Below are 23,210 nucleotides of genomic sequence, written 5' to 3'. Positions count from 1 at the left end.
TTGTATAAGAATAGTATTTTTTATAACAGTAAAAATTAACTAGTTACTAAAAATAATTTAAAATCGCTTTCTCCCTGATGTAAATAACTTTCATAACAAAATAACACCATTTGTGTAAATGTCTCTTTTCCCAAGCAAATAATGATACATAATGAAGGGAAAATTCTATTTTCACAGCCGAGACCTTGAACCCTACGGTCCCTTATTGCCGCTCCCTTCGAAATGAGCTTAAGCCGATCTGTCGGATTTCCCAGCCGATTAGTCAGCGTCTTTTTCCGTCGACCGGCTCAGCTCTGATTCGATCGCAGGTCGCTCGTGTGTGGGAGCGCTCGTTCTTGGGGGCTGCGAGTGTCATTAGCGTAGTTGCAGCGGCAGTAGGAGCAGCAGCAGCCGCAGCAGCAGCAACAGCTGAGATCACCGCGTAGCACTCTCGCTCATCCGCTCCGTTGGCTCGTCGTCTCTGCGGACCGACCGATTGGATCGCTCGCAGAACGGAGGCTGATGTTATTTTCAGCGGCCGAAGATTTACAGTAACAACACGGACCTTAGCAGCATCGCGTGCACCGCTAGTCGCTCGGATATACGACGGTTTTCCGATTTCGGACTCGGATTTTCAGATCTGTGGATTCTGTGTTCTATTCTGCTCTGTTTTCGGTTCTGTTTGCTGTTAATTTTAGACTCGCCAAGCGGAAGCTTGCCAGAGTTTTCCAAAATATCCCGCTGCCGCGTGTGTTTTCCCCCGTTTGTTAATATTTCGCGCATTTCGCCAAAAGAAGAGCGCACGGCAAAAATGTCGTGCCGCGAAAATTTCGATTAACCTCTGGTCGGTTTCGCTTTCGGTTCGGCTTGGATAATTAATTAATGACGGAATCTCTCGGTGTCGCCGTTGTTCTCAGCACGCGCCCTCCGGACCCAAATGCAATTAAATCATTAATAAAGGCAGACAAATATCAAACTATATGTACGTCATGCACCATACACCCCACCAACCACACACACACACACACACACGCGCGCATTCTGGCTCGTAAAGTGTATGTAAAGTGCATTGGGCCAGTGTGCGTGCACGTGTGTCTGTGAGCGGCAACTACTTCGAAATTTATTTTCGAATAAATAGTACAAAGTTGAAGAAGCAGCAGCCGCAGTCGCAAACGCAGCGCAGCTCCCGGTTTCATCTCGTCCCCGTTCCCAACCCCAACCCCCTTCCCATTCTCATTCCTATCCCATTGGAACCCCACGTAAAAACGGCAAAATAGTACAACCAACAGCTGCGGTCAAGTCAATAGCATCACTAAATGGATTTGCAAGCGCCTTTTCTCTATGCTCATCTAAGAACTTTGTTTTGCTCAATGGTTCCGTTTTTTTTAGGCAATTCATTCGACAGTGACTAAAATTGAAAGCAAAAAGGCTTATCACAGTTTTTGTAAATAAAAACTGACTCAATATAAGTAAATTTGTAGGTCAGTTCCGTACGTCAATGCGAGGTCCACGTCAACAAAATAACTTTAATGATTATAATAAAACATTATAATTTTATTTAAAATTTATTAATTGCCTAAGCAAAATAAGATACTAAAATAATTTTCTAATAATCGCAGATTTTTGCACTTATTTCAAAACAACATGTTTTGTTGAAGCTTTATTTAATATTTTTTTTTATTAACTATTCGATTACTGAATGAAAACTTCTATAAGATCACTTGGAGCTAAAATTTTGACCGCTCTTGTCTATTTCTTACGCACGCACAGTGGGTTCCCGCTTATTTTTGACCCGTAAAATATGATTCAATTAATTCAATTGATTAATTGCTTGTTTTTGCACAAACATAACCAGATGGAATGTCGAGATGATTCAAAGTGACACAATAATCGTTCACGTTTTTGGCGCCAAAGGTGTGGGCCATTAATTAAACCCCCGATATGATAATTGCTTCTGGCAGTTGAATGTCTATTTTTGGAACCTGGTTTTCAATGGTTCTGGGACCACTGTGCCCGCCGTGTCCGCGTCTTACGTATCTGCTCGATATTCCTATGCCGATGCGATGCGATGCCTGGTCCCGAATCCGTATCCGTATATTTTCTTTCGTGTGGTGCGTCTGTGTTTCGAATCTTTCGGATTCGGCGTCTGAAATAAACGAAATAGGAAATTTTGGTATTTTCCTTTATATAAATAGATTTCGCCATACGCAGTCTACGGAGAAAACGTTGAAAACGCTGAAAATGTGAAAAGTGAATGAAACGCATGTGAATCTCGCAGTGCCAAAAGACGCAACAAAGCCGGGCAAATTCAATAAAAACCCAATTACGATTTCAATAAATTATTTAAATGAATGTGAGCAGTGAAAATGTGAATACCCAAACAGTGAAGAGGAAGAATACACATTTTTCGAGATACTAAATCAAAATGCAAGCCAATTCGAGCACCACCACCACAACAACGACCACCAAGACCAAGAAGCTAAGCAGCGGCACGGGGACCAACATGATCAGTTCGGTGGCGGTCACGAGTGCCATCAAAACCACCACCACGACACGTAAGCCAGCGGGCGCTGGAGTCAGTTCCAAGGTATCCAAAGCGCAGGGAGCGACGAACAGCACTCCAGTCGCCAGCGATTCGAATGCGGAAATAGCCGAGTTGACCAAGAAGATCAACGATCATGCCGACGCCATCTATCACACGTGGAAGTGCCAGGGCATCCCACCTACGGAACTCCTGACGATGTACACAAGCGCCGCAGCCTCCGGCGACCTTGCGGACGTGGCTGCGCCCACCGCCGACGCCGAGGGACTCCAGAAAATGGTCACCAGCTTCGTCAACAAGGACAAGGAGCAGCGTGGCAAGACCAACTCCCTGAAGAAGTCCGACATAACAGCCAATGGCAAGGTGAAAAAGCCAGCGGTCTCCAGTTTTAGTCCCGTGCCAGATCAGGCACTGCAATCTCCCAAAAAAGTGGCGGCCGTTACCGTCAGCAAGCCCCTGCCCGATGTCAATCTCAACTACGACATCAGCTTGGACCTGGACGTGAACAACCTCTCCTCGCAGCAAACCCAGAATCTGCTAAAGATCAGCGAGCTTATCCAGCAGCAGAAGGACGTGCCGACCACAGTGGGCAAAAAGCGGCAGAACAGCAAGGCCAACAGCAGTAGCAGCAGCAGCAGCAGCAACCACATCGGCAACTCGGCCAGCAGTAACAAGCTAACAGCCTCGGAGCAGCCCACCAAAAAACAGAGCAAGGCCAACAGCAGCGGGAGCAGCGGAAGCACCAGGATCGGATCGGCTGCTGTTAGCCTCGATGTCGTCGATGGGCCATCGGCGGCGAGAATGGCCAACAGCACGGCAGTGAGTGATAAGGGCGGCGAGCCAGCGGCCACCAGCAGTCGCAAGTCGAGCAAAACCAAAGAAACTAGCGCCGATTCGAAGCCGGCAACCAAAGAAAAGCCCACAGCGGTGGCCACAGTAGCCAACGCACGCAAATCAACAAGTCGCATCGCCACTGATAACGCCGGCAACATTGCGGCAGCGACAGCGGCAGCAGCGGCAACATCGGCAACATCGGCAGCAACAGCAACATCGATGGATGCAACGCCAGCAACGGCGGCCAGCACAACGATGCCAACGCTGAATAAAGTCAAACCGACCAGCGGGGCGCGGGCGGCGCTCGCCAATGGCCAGGACAAAAGTAATACCCTCGACATGAATCCCATATATAGTAGTGCGCTAGCTATCCCGAATTCGGTCTCTACTTCCAGTGAATCTCCTCACCCGCGGCTCCGTGGCCGAGCGCGTGCTCATGTTCGAGAAGTGTCCGGATGTGCGGCACGCCTTCCTCAACATCAAACGGCCCCAGACGGATCCTCCGCCCAAGAGTCTCATGAAGGTGAGTTATGAAAAACTGGTCGGAAATCTGCATTTTCTGCGGCCGAAGTGCTCGTGGTGTTATCTAATAGTTGAAAATGCCAGAAGACAATGTGCAAAAGAAATCGAACCAATTGCAATAGCCCATTTGTTTTCGTTCGACTTTTTGTGGGCTGCTCTTATCGGTGCGAGCGCAGTGCATCATTGATTGATTTAAGGTTACCCCAAGACGCCATGCGGGAAACGTTTGCCAAGTGGCTGGCGAAGATCGGCGTATCGGCCATAGGAGCGCCGAGTGAAAGAGGTTCCTCTGATCTAGAGGGGTTTCATTTTGCAGGCAGTGAAACAATGTGAGCAACCGAAAACAAAGATATTGTATCTAAAGGCTTAAAGAGTTTTGGTTTTACTTCATTAATTTATTTCAATGAAAGGACAAGACTTCTCAATTTTCATACAAGAATGTTTAGTGTTTATTTACCATATAAATCATGCCTTAAGGATATTTAACTTACATAAAATAACTGCATCATAATAGAACAAAATCATTTTTTAATCCGAAAGAATTAGAAATTTTAGTGACTTAGAAACCTCAAGTCATCCATTCATTATACCATTATAAAATCAAGCAAGTTTTGGTGACAATCGTGTTCAGACTGATAGGTATCATTCATTGAGTACCAATATCATTCCTGTTTTAATTTATTTGAAAGAACCTGTTGACTACTCATCTGCTCCGGACGGTTTGTTGGGTGGGTATTCATAGTAGTCCCCCGCTTGCCGCACAGTGTTGTGTGCATATTTTCGTATATAAACAATCAAATCAAGCATTGCGATCAGCACAATCGTGCATAAGCAAAGCAACAAAAATAAACCAAACAACAACCAAACCGAAATCAATACAACACCCAGCAGCAACGATCATCAGCACTTTTGAGCACTTCGAAGTGCAATTCGCTTTGCTTTCAGCCTTTGGTGCTGATTGTTGCTTTGGTCGGGGGTTTTTGTTTCCGAATTGTTTAATTGCTTAATTACATGTGCGGGCGGGCGCGGCACATTCGGTTGTTTTTTCTATGAATGGCTTACCAAGCCAAAAATCTCTCCTAGCTCAATTGAACTTTGCTTTACTACGATTGCCTGTGAAATTCCCCACTGCCTGCCAAGCGTCTGATCAAAGCAAATAAATCGGCTAAAAATAGCAATAATCCTGAGAGAATACAAAAACAACTATTTGCAATTGAGTTTTAAGCAGGCGGCAGACAGAAGTTCGATCTGCTGGTGCTTTTTGGTCTCTTTGCTTTTTGTCTACAAATTGGGCAACAGTGCGTATGCGTAATATTTGAATATAAACGATGTGTAGCCGGGCGTATACGTAATGTGCGCACATGCCAATGAATTGTTTTCTCATTCGTGGAGGCTTCTCGACGTGGTCGAGTGAGGAGATTAATATTTATGTCGCCGTTGACAGTTTTAAAATCATGAATGGCCTGAATCATGAATTATATTCGATGAATAAATAGTTCTCACACGAATAAAAACCAAATAAAGTCATTTCATGTTGAAGTGCAAAACATAGAAAAAAAAAATTGATTTAGTTGAACTGAATTTAAAAGTTAAATCTGTTTTAATCAGCATAGCTCAACAATTTGTTAGTGTTTTCTTTACTGCCCACATAGAATTGAATAAAACACTATAGCTCACGATATTTTTTTCATTTTTTTTTTGCTGCCACTGTATGGAATTCAATGCATTTATTCCACGAAAAATCGCGAACATAAAATTCCCACGTAGCAAATATGTTTCCATTATTTACCAAATAGCAGCGAGGTAATTTAAACAAAAAGTATTTACTCTTGCGCCTACACTCACCGCTTAAATTAGCCAACGATTTGTTGATGTTTATTTGAATGGCAAACATTTAATAATAAATTCAAAGGTAAAGGGCGAATCTACGTCGATATGGGCGTGGCAGTCTGCAGCTTTTGGGGCGAGAGTGAGAAAAAATTTCGGGAAAAACGTAAACAAAGCCAAATATTCTAGAATAAATTGCACATTTTATTGAGTGGCGCTTTGGCAGCCAAAACAAGGGAATGTAAACAATTAGTGAGTGAAATTCATTTTCGCATTCATATTCGTGTCGGCAGGTCAAGCTACATGCCACACCGCCCCCGCCGCCCCAGGAGCAGAATCTGCTGCAGAAGGAGATCCGCTCCACAAAGAGCGTCTACATACCCAGGTGAGCGGATCCATTGATTTGGTTTCCACCGTGTGCATTACCCGTCTATTATCCGGCAGATTCTACTTTCCACACGGCAAGCCCCAGCCCAACATCGCCATGGAGCGCGTGGTGCGCGGCATTCTCTCCGCCTTCGACAGCTTTCCCAACAACCAGGTGACCAAGGACGAGCTGCCGCGCATCCTCAAGATCTGCGGCCTGCCCTTCTACTGGCGCATGCCAGTGATGGTCTTCTGCCAGTCGGCCAGCACGGGTCTCGTCGAGCGCCAGCGGTTCGTCGAGTTCTGGAAACAGTAAGTCTTCCCTATATCCTGACATATACAAGTTATACTCCTATGGTTTTGATTTTGGTTCAAACCTTAATGTGATTCTTAAATAGTAATATTTACAAACATTTGAATAAACAGTGCTATACATTTCAGTATATCTATTCAATTTTAACAATCCAAATGCTCGAGTATTCCAATTGTAAAAAAGGAACATAAAAATCTTTTCATCCGAATTTTGGTTTTAATTTGATTCTTTCACTATTTACAAATATTTCACCTTGATATTACAACTCAAAATGAATATAAGATACAAATTCATTCGTGGGCGCTGGAATGTGCGCTCGTTCACATATTTTATAAGCCAGATGTAATATTACATATAAATAAGATATATGGCTTACTTTACATTTGACCACATACATATTGACATATATTTACATATTGTATTTTGTAAATCTTTCAAGACATGGTCTATACTATATGTACATATATTTAAATAAAACCCCGTTTAACTTGCAGAATGAATGTTTATTGCCATGAGGCGGCCTCGAGATTCGTGTACATTCTGTCGCGTGGCCAGAGATTCCGTTCGTACATCGTGCCCGAGGACCTGGTGCCCATGGTGCAGGATGTGGTCGACACACACCCCGGCCTGGCCTTTCTCAAGGAAGCCACCGAGTTCCATTCCAGATACGTGCACACAGTCATCGCGCGCATTTTCTATTCGGTAAACCGCAGTTGGAGCGGCAAGATCACAATAGCCGAACTAAAACGATCCGATCTGCTGGAGGTGAGAAAAGTATATCAATGATCTATCTGAAAAATATAAATATAACAATGTTGTTGTGAAATACATAATGTACATTTGGAAACCCGCCCACAGATGATCAGTCTGCTGGAGGAAGAAGAGGACATCAATCAGATAATGGCCTTCTTTAGCTACGAGCACTTCTACGTGATTTACTGCAAGTTTTGGGAACTGGACAAGGACCACGACCTTCTGATCAACCAGGAGGATCTGGCCAAGCACAGTGATCATGCCCTGTCATCGCGCATCGTGGAGCGAATATTCTCGGGATGTGTAACGCGCAGCGATAACAAAAAGGCGCCGGAAGATGAGGCCAAGATGTCCTACACGGACTTTGTGTGGTTCATACTCTCGGAGGAGGATAAACGGACGCCGACGGCAATCGAGTACTGGTTTAGATGTATGGACGTCGACGGAGATGGAGTGCTGTCCATGTACGAACTGGAATACTTCTACGAGGAGCAGCAGCAAAGGATGGAGGGAATCGGCATTGAGTGCCTGCCTTTCGAGGACTGCCTGTGCCAGGTAAGAATTGGATATTCAATTCCGTTTGGAAGATAGTCTAATTTTGTTGTATTAGATGCTAGATATGATCAAGCCAGCCAATCGGGACTGTATCACGCTGGGCGATTTGAAACGCTGCAAAATGACGCACGTCTTCTTCGATACTTTCTTCAATCTGGAGAAGTATCTGGATCACGAACAACGAGATCCGTTTGCCTCACAGCGGGACGAATATGTAAGTGGTTCTTAGAATAATTATTAATTAATATAATATATTTATAATTATATTATTATCTATTTCGCAGACCTCCGATTGGGATCGCTTTGCGGCACAGGAATACGAGCTGCTCATATCCGAGGAAAACGATTAAGGGTCACCAAAAGATATTTATTAACTTACAAATTTTTATACAAATTTATACACTACGAGATGAAAAGGAACGTAAAAACAAACAAAAAGAAGGAACTACCATTAGTCTATTATGTGCAATAAATTCAAATTATTTATTATGAGTTCTGCAGACTTAGTTGAATTTGAATGATGAATAAAATAAAATGAACGAAAACTAAAAATTTAAATTTGCCATGTTATTTACTTTAAAACTAAAACGAAAAAACCCTTTGCGTACAGATTTCTCAAAACATTAGCATACAGCTTTAAATTTTTTCATTTTTTTTATTTATTTTTTGTTTTAAAAATTAGTTTTTCAACTTAAATTAGTTAAAAGTAGAACGTGCTTCTCGCTTGTCATCGTTACAACGCTACAAGAACTCATTTAGAAACTCAATTTAGACTATGCAAAAATTTGCCTAAATATACGTTTACGTTTGTATATATAATTGGTATATGCAAGGGAGGATCCTAGCGCCAATGGACCACATCAATGCCAACATTGCAGATTTCCGATATTTGTGTAAAATAGTGTTGTTTAAGAAAAACTGTGGCATTTATTCAAATATCCCTTAAGGATTTGTTGTTCCACTTACAATTGCTTCGGGCTCAAAAGATTGCGCTGCTCGTCGTTTATGAATCACAGATGCATGTGGGGATTGAGGACATTCTTTATAAATGTATACACTCCTCAGCGGTTCATATTTTACAGAGTGATGGGTTCGAGGAAGGGATCTACGACGCACCAATCAATTTACCATTCAAACCAGACTAAAAAATTATACATGTTAGAGTGGGCAAATGAAAGTATCATAAGGGTTCAACATTAAATTGTGTTTATGCGAAAAATTAGAGCTGACGATTCGAAATTAAGAAGCTGGACAAGTTTAACAAGCTGAACAGTAGTGGATAGAAGACAAAAGAGTTTGCAAAGAACAAGCAATTCGGAAAGCGTTGCGAATTGAATGTTTTCTCTTTTGTTCAAGTGTTGTCTCGATTTCTGTTTTGGTTGGCTTTGGATGTGGGTATCTCTGTTTGATTTACTGTTTTAGTCGTACTTTCTCACTATTCTCAAAGTTCTTATCATTATCGGTTGTGGTATCGGAATCCGTGGCAACAGTCCCAGATGCCGGGGCGTCTGCATCGCGGCTGTACTCGGGGGTGGCGCTGCCCTTAACATAGTCGGCGGTTATGTGAACACCCCGAATGTCTGAACCGGGCACTATGAACATGGGATCCAGCAGCAGTTGTTCCTGGATGGGATTATAAACATGTTTTAGGTATATGCCTTCTGCGTCTCACAAATTCAATGTCTTACCATTATGGAGCGCAGTCCACGAGCTCCCGTGTGCCTTTCCATCGCCAGCTGGGCTATCGACTTCACAGCATCCTCGGTGAATGTAAGATCCACCTCATCAAGACCCAACAGTGCCTTATATTGCGGCACTAGAGCGTTTCGCGGCTCGGTTAGGATGCGCACCAGCATGCTAACGTTCAAACTGTGGAAGGGAACGATAACCGGGAAACGTCCAACGAATTCCTGCACAACAATTTGGGTTTTAAAATAATCAAAATGAGTAATTAATGTAATAAAATTTGCTTGTTTATAACAAGACCAAACATGACCACGGAGTAATATTTGAACCTCCTATTACTTACCGGTATCATGCCGAACTCAACGAGATCACGGGCCTGCACTTTGGTCAGGCATTTATCACGCTCCTCCTGGTCGTTGTCCATGGGACTGGCGGCTGATTGAGCTGCTCGACGGCCAGATCCGCTGGTCGATGGCATGCCGAAACCCAAATACTGGAAGCATGAAGATGGAATTAGTAAGCGAAGTCTGAATAACTATCACTAACTTACCTTTTCGTTGAGACGACGTGCGATAAGCCTGTCGAGTCCTGTGTAGGCACCAGAGGCCACGAAAAGGATATTTGTGGTGTCCACCTGGACCGTCTCGCCACGCAGCTTGCGCGGGGAGTTGCGCTCCGGCACGTTGACCACTGTGCCTTCGAGCATTTTCAGCATGCCCTGCTGGACGCCCTCGCCGCCAACATCACGAAGCTGATGGATTCCGGGGACGGCACCGATTTTGTCCACCTCGTCGAGGAAAACAATACCCGTCTGTGCGCGCTCTACATTGTAGTTGGCATCTTGCAGAAGCTTTGAAATTACGCTTTCGATGTCCTCGCCCACATAGCCCGCCTGTGTTAACGTGGTGCAGTCGCAAATGGCGAAGGGCACATCCAGGCACTTGGCGATCGTCTGGGCGATCAGCGTCTTACCGGATCCCGTGGGGCCCAACATGATTATGTTACTCTTCTCCAGCTTGACATCGGTGGACTGGCGGTCAAGTATTTCTGATCCGGATCGGTTGTCGCCACCTCCACGAGCATTGCTGGATGATGCGCCGGTTAGTCCTGCTCCAAGTCCAGGTCCTCCCATTCCTCCGCCCATGCCCATTTGAGTCGGCGACTTAGGAGGCAGTTCGTTGCCCGGGGAGCTGTTCAGCGTATGACCAATACCGGTGATGTGTAGCAGATCGGGCCGAGGAATACCATCTAGGCCACCACCGGCTCCATTGCTGGCACCCGCTCCCTGGTTTTGCAGTTGCGGCAGATTGTGGTGGATGCGCTTATAGTGGTTGTAGACGGCCACCGCCAGCACCTTTTTAGCAAAATCTTGGCCCACCACGTGTTTGTCCAGGTACTCCATGATCTTCTGTGGCGGAGGTGGCGGCTTGCGCTGGTTCTTGGGCTCGTCCTTGGTGCGCTGCTTAGTCTCCACCTCTGAGAGCACCACGAAGAAGTAGTTGCACTTGGCGCACTTAACGAACCGCGTCGAGCTGACAAAAGTCTCAACCTGTGTGCAGGCGCTACCGCACTTTGGGCACGAGAGGAACTTGTCACTGCCACCGCCTGGTGGATCTGCACCACTGGTCGAACTTGCTCCAGACCCAGGCGCACCGCCGGGGCTCTTCGCTCCACTACCCCCCGACGCACTAGCTCCACCTTCGCCGCCGCTCCCACTGTCGCTGGAGTCCTCCGGCGTTCTTGAGTGGGCGTTGGTTACATCAATATACGCTGGTATTGCCATCGCGGGCTCCAGTCTCATCAGTCGATTCCTCGCGCAGTTCCGCGTTGCCAGGTGGAAGCGTCTTACGCCACAGTTCCTGATCTCCTCAGGACCTGCGCTTAGGATAACGCATCTTGCCGAGCCCTGTGTTTGACCAGCTCCGCTTCCTGGAAATAGAAAGTGCAAGTATAAGTATTGGAAACTGTGTTCAATGGCTTACAAATGTAAATAAAAATTGGAAGTCATCTGAGATCTTTAGCTACTGTGCATGGATTCAAAAGATTTAAATTGTGTCTCGTGCACAAAGCAGACAAAATGGAAGCATCGACCTCATGTGCGGGGTTAATGCTTTCCAAAGCACAGGCAATTGATAACAACAAAGGGAATCCGCGGAACAGAGTCTCTAGATTGGCCCACAAAAACAAACTAGCAAGTGGAGGCCAAGGGCAATTAGCATCTTCCGATATCGCAGATGACTCGCACCTTTTTCGCAGTAGTGCCAATCGAGCAGGGAATTGATAATGGCTAATCTCGGAATTCACAGGTGCTGTAAAATGGACAGCCGAAAACAATCTCAGCTAGTTTCTTTCAGTGAAATGTGTTGGGTAAACTTCCGGCTCTCGCTTTCCTAACCTGCAGGCCAGCAAATATAATAACCAACTGTGGGTCATTAAAAATGTGTAAGAAATTGCTCCACTGCAGATATGTAATGATAAAACAAAAAATCATTGCGTCAGAGCGGCAATAGCAGTAATTGCGCTAACTGGCCATTCGGGCCTTATAAAACAATTCAAGTTCAGTTGGTCCAAGAGCCACGCTTGTCTGATTGGAAACGGCAAGGGGGGTGGCCTCCAATCAGATGCGTGTGAGTGCGTGAATGTAAAATCAGTTGGGCGAAACCCCTGTTCAGAGACGCCACTGTGGCCCGTTGACCGCGAGCAGCAGCTTTTTGGTATCAAAAGAAGACGACCTTCACTCAGTGTTTTGGTTGTTTGACACTAGACAAGAAAAGTTCAGCGAGCACCGAAGCTAGAAAATTCTGATAAGCCAAACGGCGGGGGGAGGGTTGGGATTCCGATGCGGATTGGTGAACTGCAGGCTGTTTTTTAGTTGCCATTGCCAGTTGTTGTCGATTCACGGCTAATGACGCAGTTACGTATGCGATTGGCAGCACAACAACAAGACGGCACAGCACTTACCCTTTGCCCACAAACTGTATTTGGGGCCCAGCAGGATAATCCGCCGCACCATGCTCATGGTGGCTGCTGCCCGCCGCCTCTGTGCCTCTGTTCCGTCTACCGCTTCCTCCGCGCCCGCTGCAGTTGCTCCTGGACTCGGATTCCCCTGCGCCCCTGCTTTGCTTCGCTTTGCTACTCAGCTGGCCGCCGCTTCTTCTTCTTGCTCTGCTGATCTGCAAAGTTATTGTTGTGACTCCTGCTGGGGATGCCTCGCGTTGCAGGGATTCCTTTTCTATATCCACTTGTTGGTTATCCGTCGCTCGCCAAAATGCGTCGCAATTTGGATGATTTTCCGACTGCCTTGCTGTATTTTCGGTGGAAAATGGGGGGAATAGATTGCGCTCTGCACGTAATTTTTGTGGCTGTGTGCGTGCGTGTGATTCTCGTTGTTTTGGCTGCCCCACTCGCTCTGCTTCTTCTTGCCAAGTCGGTGGCTATACTGTATTAAAAGATCCGCTAATTTCTAGGGTCTCCAGCATTATGTGATCCACTTTTTGTCTCTTGTAAGTACTCGGAAAATCTGGAAAAATCGCAGCAATCCAACTAAACGATTACGATATTAATCGATTGTTGTTATCGGTCTCAGCTGTTCGCCGTTCTTCTTCTTGCCAATCTTCGGTGAGGTCGCGCAACGCACAGTGGAACACAAAGTGACATAAAGTGGACAAAAACGAGGAGCCAAATACTGTGGCTTGGAACTGGGAATTTAGCTGTCTACTGGAATTTTGACTGTGTCGAGGCCGGAAAAGTAAATTTCTAACACGAAAGTATAAAAACGTAAATTTCTGAAAGATCACTTTTTTTCTAAAGCATTCTGAGTTAAATTTCAACGTGGCATACATTTACACTACTTTACACTTAAGGGCTATAGTAAGCATAGTTAATAGCCGGGTATGATGCGACCCCTCTTGCTGGCCGTCTTTAGTTTCCGGTTCTTCTTGTCCTTGCTGCGCTTCTCCAGGTTCTCCTGTCGCTTCTTCTGCCTCTTCTCCTTGTCGTGCTCAACCTTCTGCTTGCGTTCCGTCCACTTGGTCTTGGACTTCTTCTTCTCTACACGCCGCTTCTTGATGGCCTTTTGCAGCAGCTTGGTGTCGTCCTTGACCTTCTTGCCCTCGACCTTGTCGAATGCGTTGCGCCAGGCGATGTCCGTCTGGATCTCCGCCGCCTTGTCCGTTTCGCCCTGTTCGCGCAGCTCGGTTATTTGCTTCTTGGTGTCGCGCAGCTTCTTCAGAATCTCCTTGGGGTTTTGGTGTGACTTCTTGGCTTTGACTCCTGGATTGGCGGCAAAGTCCACCTTGGAGTAAACGATCTTGGCCTCCTGGTTGTAAACCGGCTGCACCTTGACCGGCTGGATCTGTTCCTTGCTGTCCTCCGTCTCCTGTTCCGATTTCACCACGCCATTCTTCAGTTTCTGGTGCTTGACGTTCTCGTTCTTGAGGTTTTTGGCCGAGGAGAGGAGCAGTTTCTGGACGCCCTTGCTGCGCTTCAACTTTTTGGATTCGCGTCGCTTCTGCTGGCGTTCCGTGGTGGGACCCTTCTTCTGGCGCAGCTTGTTCTTGATGGAGGCAATGCGTTCCTCTACATCCTCGTCGTCGGAGTCTTGGTTTTTCAGTTTTCCCTGTTGTTTCTTTTTCTTGTTTCCCGATTCCTCTGTGTCCGACAGCAGGTACTCTTCGTAGGTCTCATCATCTGTAGGAAATACGATAAAGTTTAAGATTCAAGGTTTTTCATTAATGGTTTCACCTTCTTGTTTGGAGTAGGGTACTTTGTGAGTGGTCAGCAGTTCCAAGACACGCTGATAAAACTTTTTGGTGATGACGACCAGATCCTCCTTCTTCGGCTTCTGCTCCTGGCTGTGCGCGATTTCGCACTCCTCCCGCAGAGATTTCACGATCTCCTCCTGGGTCATTTTCGAGAGTAAAATAACAATAAAACTATTATTTACGCACGCACACGTGCAGCAAAGCAAGGCGGTCGAGTACAGTGTGACCCCACAGAATGCGGGTGGGTGGAATGGTACCGCTACAAGAAGTTAGGGGTATTCCCCTATTCAGCGAATTTGAGCATTGGTTTTAGATTTAAGGACATTTAATTGACATTTTATAAGCATTAGTTAGCCACTGCTTAAATTCATAATTCTAGCTCAAGCTCTGAGAAATCTCTCTAGGCATTTATCAAACAGTGTGACCAAATACGAATTTTCGAAAAAGGTGCTCTCCAGCCATTTGTCATTTCCCAGCGCTCCCGCTGCGGTCACACTCGCCTCACTTTTCCGTAAAACATCGTTGAAGAATGACTAATTTGCCTGTTTTAAGTATTTACTCAATGCCCAGCTAATTGCACATCGCAAACAAACACACAGCAGTTCAATTCAAGTTGGAGACGCGAGCGGCACCAGCGAATCAGCCAAGATGAAGAGGCAGTTTGCCAAAATCAAAATAGCAGCCGAAAATCTGTCAAGGTAAGTTCAAAGGCCAGCCAGTCAGTCGGTCGGATGTCTGTGGGTGTGTGTTTGTGTAAGTGCGCTCCAGGTGGACGGACAGGTGTGTTGCCTCATCACGAAAGCAACAGCAACGGCAGCAGCAACAACAACAAAAGCAGCAGAGAAGCGATCACAGAGCAACTGCATCAATAACAAAGCGCGATGACAGCCATAACAACAGTGGACTGCCGATGATGACCTAACCCGTGCTAAACCCGTGTCAAAATGCTCCTTTTCGCATTCGCAGATCGAGCAAGTCGGACAGCAAGGACTCGGAGCTGGAGGCGATCGAGCGGCAGGTGGACAGATACCGGGACACCATCGAGAAGATTGTCCGCAAGCTGCCGGCGCTGAGCGGCGGAGGCGGAAGTGGCAGTGGAAGCAGCGAGGAGCAGGACAAGCGGACCAAGAAGAACAGCCACTACAAGATCGCCCAGGCGCTGGACGAGTCCGCCAAAGAGCTGCCCAAGGACATGCCGCTGCAGAAGGTCCTCGCCAATTGCGGTTAGTTATCGGGGAACCCGGGTTTTTCAGTGAGGCAGGCAGTTGCGTAGGTGGGCATTTGCCAGAGGGGGAAGCTACACAATTTGTTCTTCATCAAGTGATTATAGACAGCAATTGATATTGCATCAGGTACCTAGCTTATCATAGTTTGTTAGCATGTTAACGTAAACATCCATATGATGTTTCTTACAATCTTAAACTAGTTCCCATCTGAGAGCCCCTCCTTGCAGCGCCAATCAGCCATGCCTACGGCCCTGGTGGGTGTCATGTTGTCGCTGCTGATAAGGCGCACAGTGGTTGTCGTTCGCTCCAAATCCGATAATCGCCGCCAGACATGCACAATGGCACACGAACACGAGTACGGGTTCGCAGGGGGCTTGGAGAACACACTACGGTGGATGACTGTGTCACGGGCTTCGGTTTGTCTGTGTGTATTGGCGGCCTCGCCTTGTCGCTTGGCCTTGTGGCATTTACATTTCTCAACTGCAAACGGCAACATCAACATCGACATCCACATCGACGGCGTTTTTTAATCATTATTATAATTTTTATTATGACTTTTTCGCCGCTTTCTTTCGCAGCCCGTTCGCCCGCAGTATTGGTATTGGTTATTATTTGCGGTTTCGGCATTGTCTATTTATACACCTTTTTGTTTTGCCAGCCAAGTTAGCCCGCCCCCATTGGCGCCCGCTTTTATTGCCCTGCTTCCATACAATTCACTGTCCGATTCACTATGCATTTCATTTAAATTTGTTACACATCGCGCGCGAAGTGGCATAACAAAGCCCGGTAAACGGTGATAATTATGCTAGCTGCTTGGCTAGTAAAAGTAAAAGTCTGAGCCAAATTCATACATCATCGTATCGTCATGATCTCTTCTTCGCTGCTCATTTATTATTATTTGGTGGGCGCTCCCCCTAGGTCGCATTACTCATTCCGAGTTTTATTTTTATTTGCCTGTATTATTTCCATTCGCTGTTTCCCCCTTTCAGGCACTCTGCATTCCACATATTCGCAGATGCGTGTGCGTCAATTGCAATTGCCGTTTCTGCCGCAGTTGCAGCTGCAACCTCGCAGCGGTTCAAGAGCATCTCGGTGGTTGTGTAACGGCCAGGGATCAGGAGAGCCCCCCCTTTTGTTTTTAGTTCCCCACGTTCCTGATTAGACACGAACGCTTCCACATGCAACTATCGCAGCCACAGTGAACGTGTGTCCGTGGGTTAAGTAGGAGCTCCATTCGAATGCTCAGGAAATCATAATTGGGTCAAGCTGCGGAAATCGATCGCCAAACGATACAAACTTGGCAAAAACTGTTTCTTTTCGATAGGGCTATAAAGCATAAAGCATTGTCACAGTTTCCTTTTCAAATGTTTGGCGAACTGTATAGTCTGTTTATTTGCAAAAGTTTCGGAAACCGAGCAATCGAAAGTACGTATTATAAAATCAAACTCGATTTCATTCGCTTATCTTCATTTCCTAATTTTAACTTATAAATTCGCGAGACGCGCTTCAACTAAAACAGTAGACACCCCATTATAGTGAGAAATATCATTGTAAGTCACATTTACAACTTAATTTCTTTGGTAAATAATATATCAATGTTTAATTGCGAGCATAGCAACTTAAATGTTAGGCAACAAGTTGAAGCTTACATCTTCAGACCCACGAAAACACAAAATTACCGCACCGAAATTAGCTTTTTGTCGCCAGTGTTATGTCGGTAATTGCGGTGAGATATCATCGCACTTTAACCCACTGTGCGCCCTTTGCAACTCTTATTGTTAGCCACGATGCGCTTCAATTCAAGCCATTCAGCAAGGGGAGCCAGAAGCGAGCGTATCTCGAATGTTACACTCCAGTGCCGACGTCGTCTTCGCTTTGGACTCCGTCTCCGACACCCTCTTCCTCTGCAACTGCCTCTGCTTTCTGTGGTGCGACCTTTTTGCCTCCACTATGCCTCCATGGCGGGTTCAGCCGCTGAGGCTCGAGTCTCGGGGCACTCAACACAATTATCACAATTTTGCTTACTCAGCTCGTCAACCTATTCGCCGTCAACTCCCCCTCGGATTGGCCCAATCTCGCCCCGCATCTAAGCGGAGCTACTCCAGCAACTGAAAACCAACCGGCACGCCAACATCTTCGCAGCTACCGCCTGGCGATAAGGTCTTAAATAAGCAGTGACTTCCTCACTTGCGGGTGGAATGGAATCGAGTAGATGGGAATGGCAAGAGGCTGCGCGATACACACAGCAAACTATCTCAATTTACTTCATGATTGATAGAGCTAGCAAATAATAATAGTAATTCCTATTTCTTTTAGAAGTTAGATTCGCTTTAACTTGTCTTAGATTGAAGAGTTTTGTGGCAGCAAATTGAAAATTCGAAATCTGATGACAAAGAAACTGGTATTACCACTTTATGTAAAGAATAGAGACTTATCTTTTTATCTACTATATTTAGCATGCTACTAATTCTCTGTGCATTTATTGAGGGGGCAGATGATAGGTGTAGGCTTTGCAGCTTCATATACCCAGTACTTATGCCAGTGTGTGCTTCTCCATTGCAGGCGAGCTGGAGAAGACGATGGCCGAGTGCATTATCGAGAGCGAGCTGGAGACCGAGGCCAAGGTGGTGCGGCGGCTGAAGAACATCTTGGACAAGGAGATACAGGAGATCTCCACGCTCAAGCGCAACGTGTCGCGCACCCTGCAGGAGTACACCTCGCTGAAGCGCAGCCATGAGGTGAGTGGTGATCATAAATCTAGCGGGGATTCGGCGTTACGTGTATACTCGGTGGGTGAATCGGTGAACAGGACAGATAGAGAGAGTGAATAATGTTGGATTTCCGTTTTGGCCAAACTGCGCACGATGACAATGGGAGATTGTTAAATTAATTAAAAAATCTGCTCGTTGGAGGTAATGGGCCGCCAAAAGTTACCTCAGCTGGTCAAGTGATTCGCTTTTTCGTTGTCTCTGATTAACGAACAATAACAACGACTGTCGGTCGTTGGCGGTATTGGTGAACTGTATCCCACTTAACCAGAGTGCACTGTGGTTTGATTTCTTGTGTGCGATTCGTTGAAAAGTAAACAACGTGAGAAAGCATTCCCAGAATGAAAGCAGACGATAGATAGGCCCTTCCCAGAATGCCACAAAAGCCATAAAGCTACCAAGCAAAACCGAGCCTTCGCTTTTCAATCAATGCACAACCACTGTACCGAGGCGGATGCCAAGAAGCGCCGGCCAAAGAAGCAATCAATTTTTAATTTCCATTTATTATTATTACTATTGTTGTTGTTGCGTTTTCTTTCATACTTGCTCGGTGTTTATCTCACACCAGTTTCTATTGTATTGTTTGGTTGCCGTGCGTTTCGTTTTTGTCGTTTACGTTTTTATGATTCGAATCCGATACTCGACACTGCTGCCTTATCGCCGAGCAGTGGGCACATCTGGAGTGGGATGTGGCGCGCTGGTGGAGATGAGATGGCATGAACGGCTCTTTGGTGTTCCAATTTCTTGTCGCCCGATTGGTTCTGTCCCCTGGCGTCTACAGTTATGGCCGGCTTCTGGACACAAAAACTTACTTTTCGAGTTTCATTGTTTTCAGTCTTATCTTCATGCACACATTTTCGCTCGTTTTTTCCTTCCGCTGTATTTTGTATAAATCACGACGCCGTTTGCCATATGGAGGCAGCGGTTGGGGATGACTAGCCGCTGTATTTGTTGATGTATGTTGTCTGTTTAAGGTGTCGGAAGACGTTCATTGACTTGGCGACAGTGACATCATAATTGAAATGGACGACCACTGGCCACTGGCGAATCAGAAAATTCGAAACCCAAGTTATTTACACTCCCCAGTAATCTTATCGCCCATTAACCGCCCGTCGGCTTGCCATAATTCGCTAATCAGACGCTCACCGCTGCTCCGTTGCTGTTCTAATTGCACTCCCTGACATAGATCCAATCCGAAAACAATACGTTCATATAAGCACACGACTGCCTTTGGAAGTGCTAACTTTGGTGAATGTGTAACTTGCGGTGCCAACTGGGATGTAGGTCGTCGAGAGGTTGCGGCTCATGGAAATGATGTGACTCAGTCATACTCCGATCCGATTGGCAGGTGGAGAGGGCGGGGAAACCGATAGGTGGATGCCATTGTCTTCTGGGGGGCAGATAGCGTCGGCTGCACTTACAGCAATTTGTCACGATTTGTTTATTTTTAGCGGTGTTATGATACGGGAACGGGAGCTATGGGATAGGGCGATGAATGCCACCACCAGTTTGTTTGCACACAAGGGGTAATGCTGTAGTAAGCAAAACTTACATCATAAGCGAGAACTTTGTTTATTTACGCTCAACGCTGGATTACTTCACTCAAAGAATCTTTGTTTTGAACGTTAGGGGGCAAAATATCCGCAAAGGCATTGCGATTATAAATTATCTAAACGAATTTACATTTTCACATCCTCAAAACTTGCCAATTTACAGTCCTGCTATATGCTTTTGTGATTAAAGTCTGAAATGCATTGTTCGGTTTTTTGTTGTTATTGATAAGGCCCTTTCTCTTTCACTCTTATTGTGTTTCTTATCAGCCTTTGTAGAGCAGGGGAATTGCATGATCTAGTCACCGCAGTTAGTGGCCCCAATGAAGCGGCGCATGTGTGTGCTGTATCCCGAATGAAACCCATTGTCGGAAGTGGGTGAACTGAAAAAAAGTCCGTGATGAGAGTGGTAACAGCTGGCTGGGCTGCGGTAGAGGTCGCTCTATTTTTAAATGAGCCGCAAAACTTTCCTCTGCAGGCATCTTCCATGAGTCATTCGGAAAACTATTTTGAGATAAGATACTTTGGCGCTTGAACTTTGCTCCTTTCGAAATGTGACGATGTCCATGACATTGGTTCTTATCTGACATGAGCTAATCAGTGCTTTGCTTTACTCTCGCAGGCGGCAATCCGTCTGGAGGAACCAGCGGCCAAGGTTAACCACATCAAGAGCCAGCAGGAGGAGTGCGAGCTGAAGCTGGAGAAGGAGCGCGATGCCTGGGCGGCCCAGATGCTGGAGCTGATTGCCAAAGAGGACGAGATCGTTAGCTGCATCCGCGACTATGTACTCAACCAAAGAAACTATCACGAGCGTGCCCTGCAGCACGTAAACGCCTCGCTGGCCCGCATCCAGGACACTATCCAGGGCACAGAGAAGTCCCGCTTTGGCACCTCGCTCAAGGAGCACCTGACGTCCACCAACCGCGAGATCTCCTACATTGTAGAGCTGTGCTGCTGCTGTCTGTTAGAGCACGGCCTGGAGGAGGAGGGTCTGCTGCGCGTGGGCTGCGCCAGCACGAAACTGCGGCGCATGAAGCACGCCCTGGAGGCGCAGCATGTAAAGACGCCGCTTCCGCTGGACTACCAGGATCCCCATGTAATTGGTTCCATACTCAAGCTGTACTTGCGTGAGCTGCCCGAGCCGCTGCTCACCTACAACCTGTACAAGGACTTCATCCGGATCGCTGAGAGGCACAGCGAGGCCGAGCGCAAGACGGAGATTAAGGCCATTCTGACCAAGCTGCCTAAGGAGAACTACGCGAACCTGCGCTACCTCACCCGCTTCCTGTCCATCGTGCAGCAGCGCTCGGCGCTCAACAAGATGAGCTCGCAGAACCTGGCCATCGTGATGTCACCGAACATGCTGTGGCCACGCATCGACAAGAGCAGCAACGCTCCGGCCGACTACATTGGTCAGGTGAACAGCTCCTCGGCAGCCAACATCATCGTTGAGCTGCTAATCAGCCAGTGGGACTACTTCTTCACCGGCGAAGTCGAGTTCTATTTGACCCTGCAGAAGCAAAAGCTCTTCGTCGAGGGCAAGAGCAAATCCAACTCCTCGAACGAGAACCTGGATAGAAACGACAGTGGTAAGCATACTGCACAGTCGGGCATCTATGACAGGGGCCACTATACAGTATTCGACCTATGACGACTTTTTCCTCTTATACTTTTAACAATTCCACGCTTAGTATTTTCCTGTGCCTTATTTTATTTTCCAAAATGTTTTCTTACGTACCTAGAAGCTGTTAAAGTGCAATATTAGTGGTAATATTTTGTTTAATAAAATGGATTGGAACCAAATTTAGTATTGTACTTTTGGAAGTTCATGGTGTCATTGGAATAACTATTATACATTTTATTTGACTTTACCAAATCATTTGACTGGTTTGAAATTTTAAAGTTCTTGTACATTGGCATATTCGATTTTAAAGTAAAGTCTCTTAAAAAAAAAATATCATTTTATAATGTTATTATAATAAAGCTCATATCATATTTAACGATCCATTTCCACTTATAGAAGTCATGGAGAGTCCACGCTATGGTACATTGCGCAGGCAAAAAGCTAATGCACCTTCTCCTCCCACCACCAATGGAAACGGCACAATTATGACCACATCACAGACTTCGCACCGACCACATGCAAAGGAGCTGTTCCCGCAGCAGACGCCGGAAAAGCAGGAGAAGCCCGCCAAGCCACCGCTGCCGAATCTGCCGCAGTTTCAATCGCCAGCTGCTAGTCAGCCGACGCAGACGCAGCTGGAACCACTGCCTCCGCCGCCTGTAACGCCAGCCAAGCCTGTTCCGATGACGCGGACACAGTTCTTCGGGCTGGACAACCTGCCCTCTCCAACGGCCGACCGCAAGAGCACCGACAGCATTGGCAGCTTCAAGCTGAAGCCAGATGTGCCGCAGAAGCCTCTGCTGCCCAAGCGACCCACAGTGCTGGGCGTGGGAGCGCCTAAGGCAGATGGAAAGAGCGATGATGAGGGCGGTACCACGCCCACTCAGGCAACAATTGATAATGGCAATGGCAGTGTGCGATTTAAAACGGAGCATTTTCTCGACAAGCTGCGCCAGGAGAATGGCGAGACGAACGGGACGCGGGAGGGATCGTCGACGGCAAAGGAAAACAATCACAACCACGATCCGCCTGCTACGGCTGCAGATCAAAATCAGCAGCAAGCTCAGCCCCAAGTCACGACACCCATCTCTCCGAACTCATTTCAAACGCCCAAGAGGCCAACGGTGCCAGCGCCGCCACCGCCCACAAATTGGAAGTCCTCGGACTAGATGAGATTGAGTAGAGAGGACGCGCAAGGGAAACGTGGTCAGAGTCATTAGGTGTTACTGTTTACTCGTTAAGACTTGAACGCACAGTAATATATATATATATAAATTGAAATGATCCTTGCGGTAAGGAGACTTTGTGCATTATAGAGAGAAAAGCCTCTGCGTATTATGCATTTGTATTTTTGCCTTGTTCATAAGCAATCTAATTTGTACGTGTTTAGCCATATATAACAATATCACGCGATATCCATAACGTATATGTATGCATATATAGTCTTTAGTAGGCCACCATAAATCAATTGTCAAAATTCGATTTGTTAGCCCAAGCAGCTCTCAATTGTTAATCCTTGTTTGAAAGGTTGTGATACTTCAGAAAGGTTTTGTGTTTCCTTAATTTTTTGCATTGCTCTTGAATACATTTTGTTAACTTCTCCAACGAAAGACATTGTGATTTTCTTTTATTAAAAGTTATGATTTCCATTAAATTACAAAGTAGAATTCCAATGTATTATTCAACTCACTAAGTACATTTTCATTGAATTATCATTTCGATGTGCGATGTACTTTACCTTGTATCTTTGCTTTATTAATTTGTAATGCAATTATTATTATTTTTATTTTATAATAAAATTATGTATGATAAACTGTTGTGTATATAAAATATACATAAAATGAAGAATATGATTTTACCCGAGAGGCATTTTGTCTTTATTCGTTATTGTTAAGTTAATTA

The 23,210-nt window shown here is 46.0% G+C and overlaps 4 protein-coding genes across 8 annotated transcripts; 2 read left to right on the top strand and 2 right to left on the bottom strand.

Moving 5' to 3' along the window:
• The first annotated feature begins 536 nt into the window (after nt 1-536).
• On the top strand, nt 537-8,236 carry LOC117145512. 2 transcript variants are annotated; one of them, XM_033311202.1, is made up of 9 exons: nt 537-961; nt 2,191-3,680; nt 3,751-3,878; nt 5,998-6,089; nt 6,149-6,382; nt 6,878-7,148; nt 7,242-7,691; nt 7,747-7,905; nt 7,976-8,236. In XM_033311202.1, exons 2-9 carry the CDS (start codon nt 2,405-2,407, stop codon nt 8,039-8,041), a joined length of 2,676 nt encoding a protein of 891 aa, XP_033167093.1. In that variant the 5' UTR covers nt 537-961; nt 2,191-2,404; the 3' UTR covers nt 8,042-8,236. The 2 variants fall into 2 exon arrangements, with proteins under 2 accessions (XP_033167093.1, XP_033167092.1); XM_033311201.1 differs by having other exon boundaries at nt 2,175-3,680.
• Nucleotides 6,730-13,106, bottom strand: LOC117145515 (ATP-dependent Clp protease ATP-binding subunit clpX-like, mitochondrial). 4 transcript variants are annotated; one of them, XR_004459726.1, is made up of 7 exons: nt 12,339-13,106; nt 9,928-11,306; nt 9,721-9,870; nt 9,380-9,601; nt 9,120-9,314; nt 8,658-8,832; nt 6,730-7,142 (listed from the first exon to the last, which is right to left on the bottom strand). XR_004459726.1 is itself a non-coding variant. In XM_033311205.1 (6 exons), the coding sequence occupies exons 1-6, from the start codon at nt 12,394-12,396 to the stop codon at nt 7,125-7,127; spliced, it is 2,019 nt and encodes a 672-aa protein (XP_033167096.1). In that variant the 5' UTR covers nt 12,397-13,106; the 3' UTR covers nt 6,730-7,124. The 4 variants fall into 4 exon arrangements, 2 of the variants coding, with proteins under 2 accessions (XP_033167096.1, XP_033167095.1); XR_004459727.1 differs by having other exon boundaries at nt 6,730-7,139; XM_033311205.1 differs by lacking the exon at nt 8,658-8,832 and having other exon boundaries at nt 6,730-7,139.
• Nucleotides 13,107-13,159: 53 nt separating this feature from the next.
• On the bottom strand, nt 13,160-14,376 carry LOC117145516 (surfeit locus protein 6 homolog). The gene is made up of 2 exons (XM_033311206.1): nt 14,121-14,376; nt 13,160-14,066 (listed from the first exon to the last, which is right to left on the bottom strand). Exons 1-2 carry the CDS (start codon nt 14,284-14,286, stop codon nt 13,258-13,260), a joined length of 975 nt encoding a protein of 324 aa, XP_033167097.1. The 5' UTR covers nt 14,287-14,376; the 3' UTR covers nt 13,160-13,257.
• A 255-nt stretch (nt 14,377-14,631) lies between these two features.
• Nucleotides 14,632-23,171, top strand: LOC117145513 (rho GTPase-activating protein 92B). The gene is made up of 5 exons (XM_033311203.1): nt 14,632-14,838; nt 15,107-15,363; nt 17,929-18,104; nt 20,307-21,273; nt 21,705-23,171. The coding sequence occupies exons 1-5, from the start codon at nt 14,789-14,791 to the stop codon at nt 22,475-22,477; spliced, it is 2,223 nt and encodes a 740-aa protein (XP_033167094.1). The 5' UTR covers nt 14,632-14,788; the 3' UTR covers nt 22,478-23,171.
• The last annotated feature ends 39 nt before the right edge of the window (nt 23,172-23,210 follow it).

Source organism: Drosophila mauritiana, chromosome 3R (genome assembly GCF_004382145.1).
Source record: "Drosophila mauritiana strain mau12 chromosome 3R, ASM438214v1, whole genome shotgun sequence".
NCBI classification, from domain to species: Eukaryota; Metazoa; Arthropoda; class Insecta; order Diptera; family Drosophilidae; genus Drosophila; species Drosophila mauritiana.
This window is presented reverse-complemented; position numbering and strand designations above follow the sequence as displayed.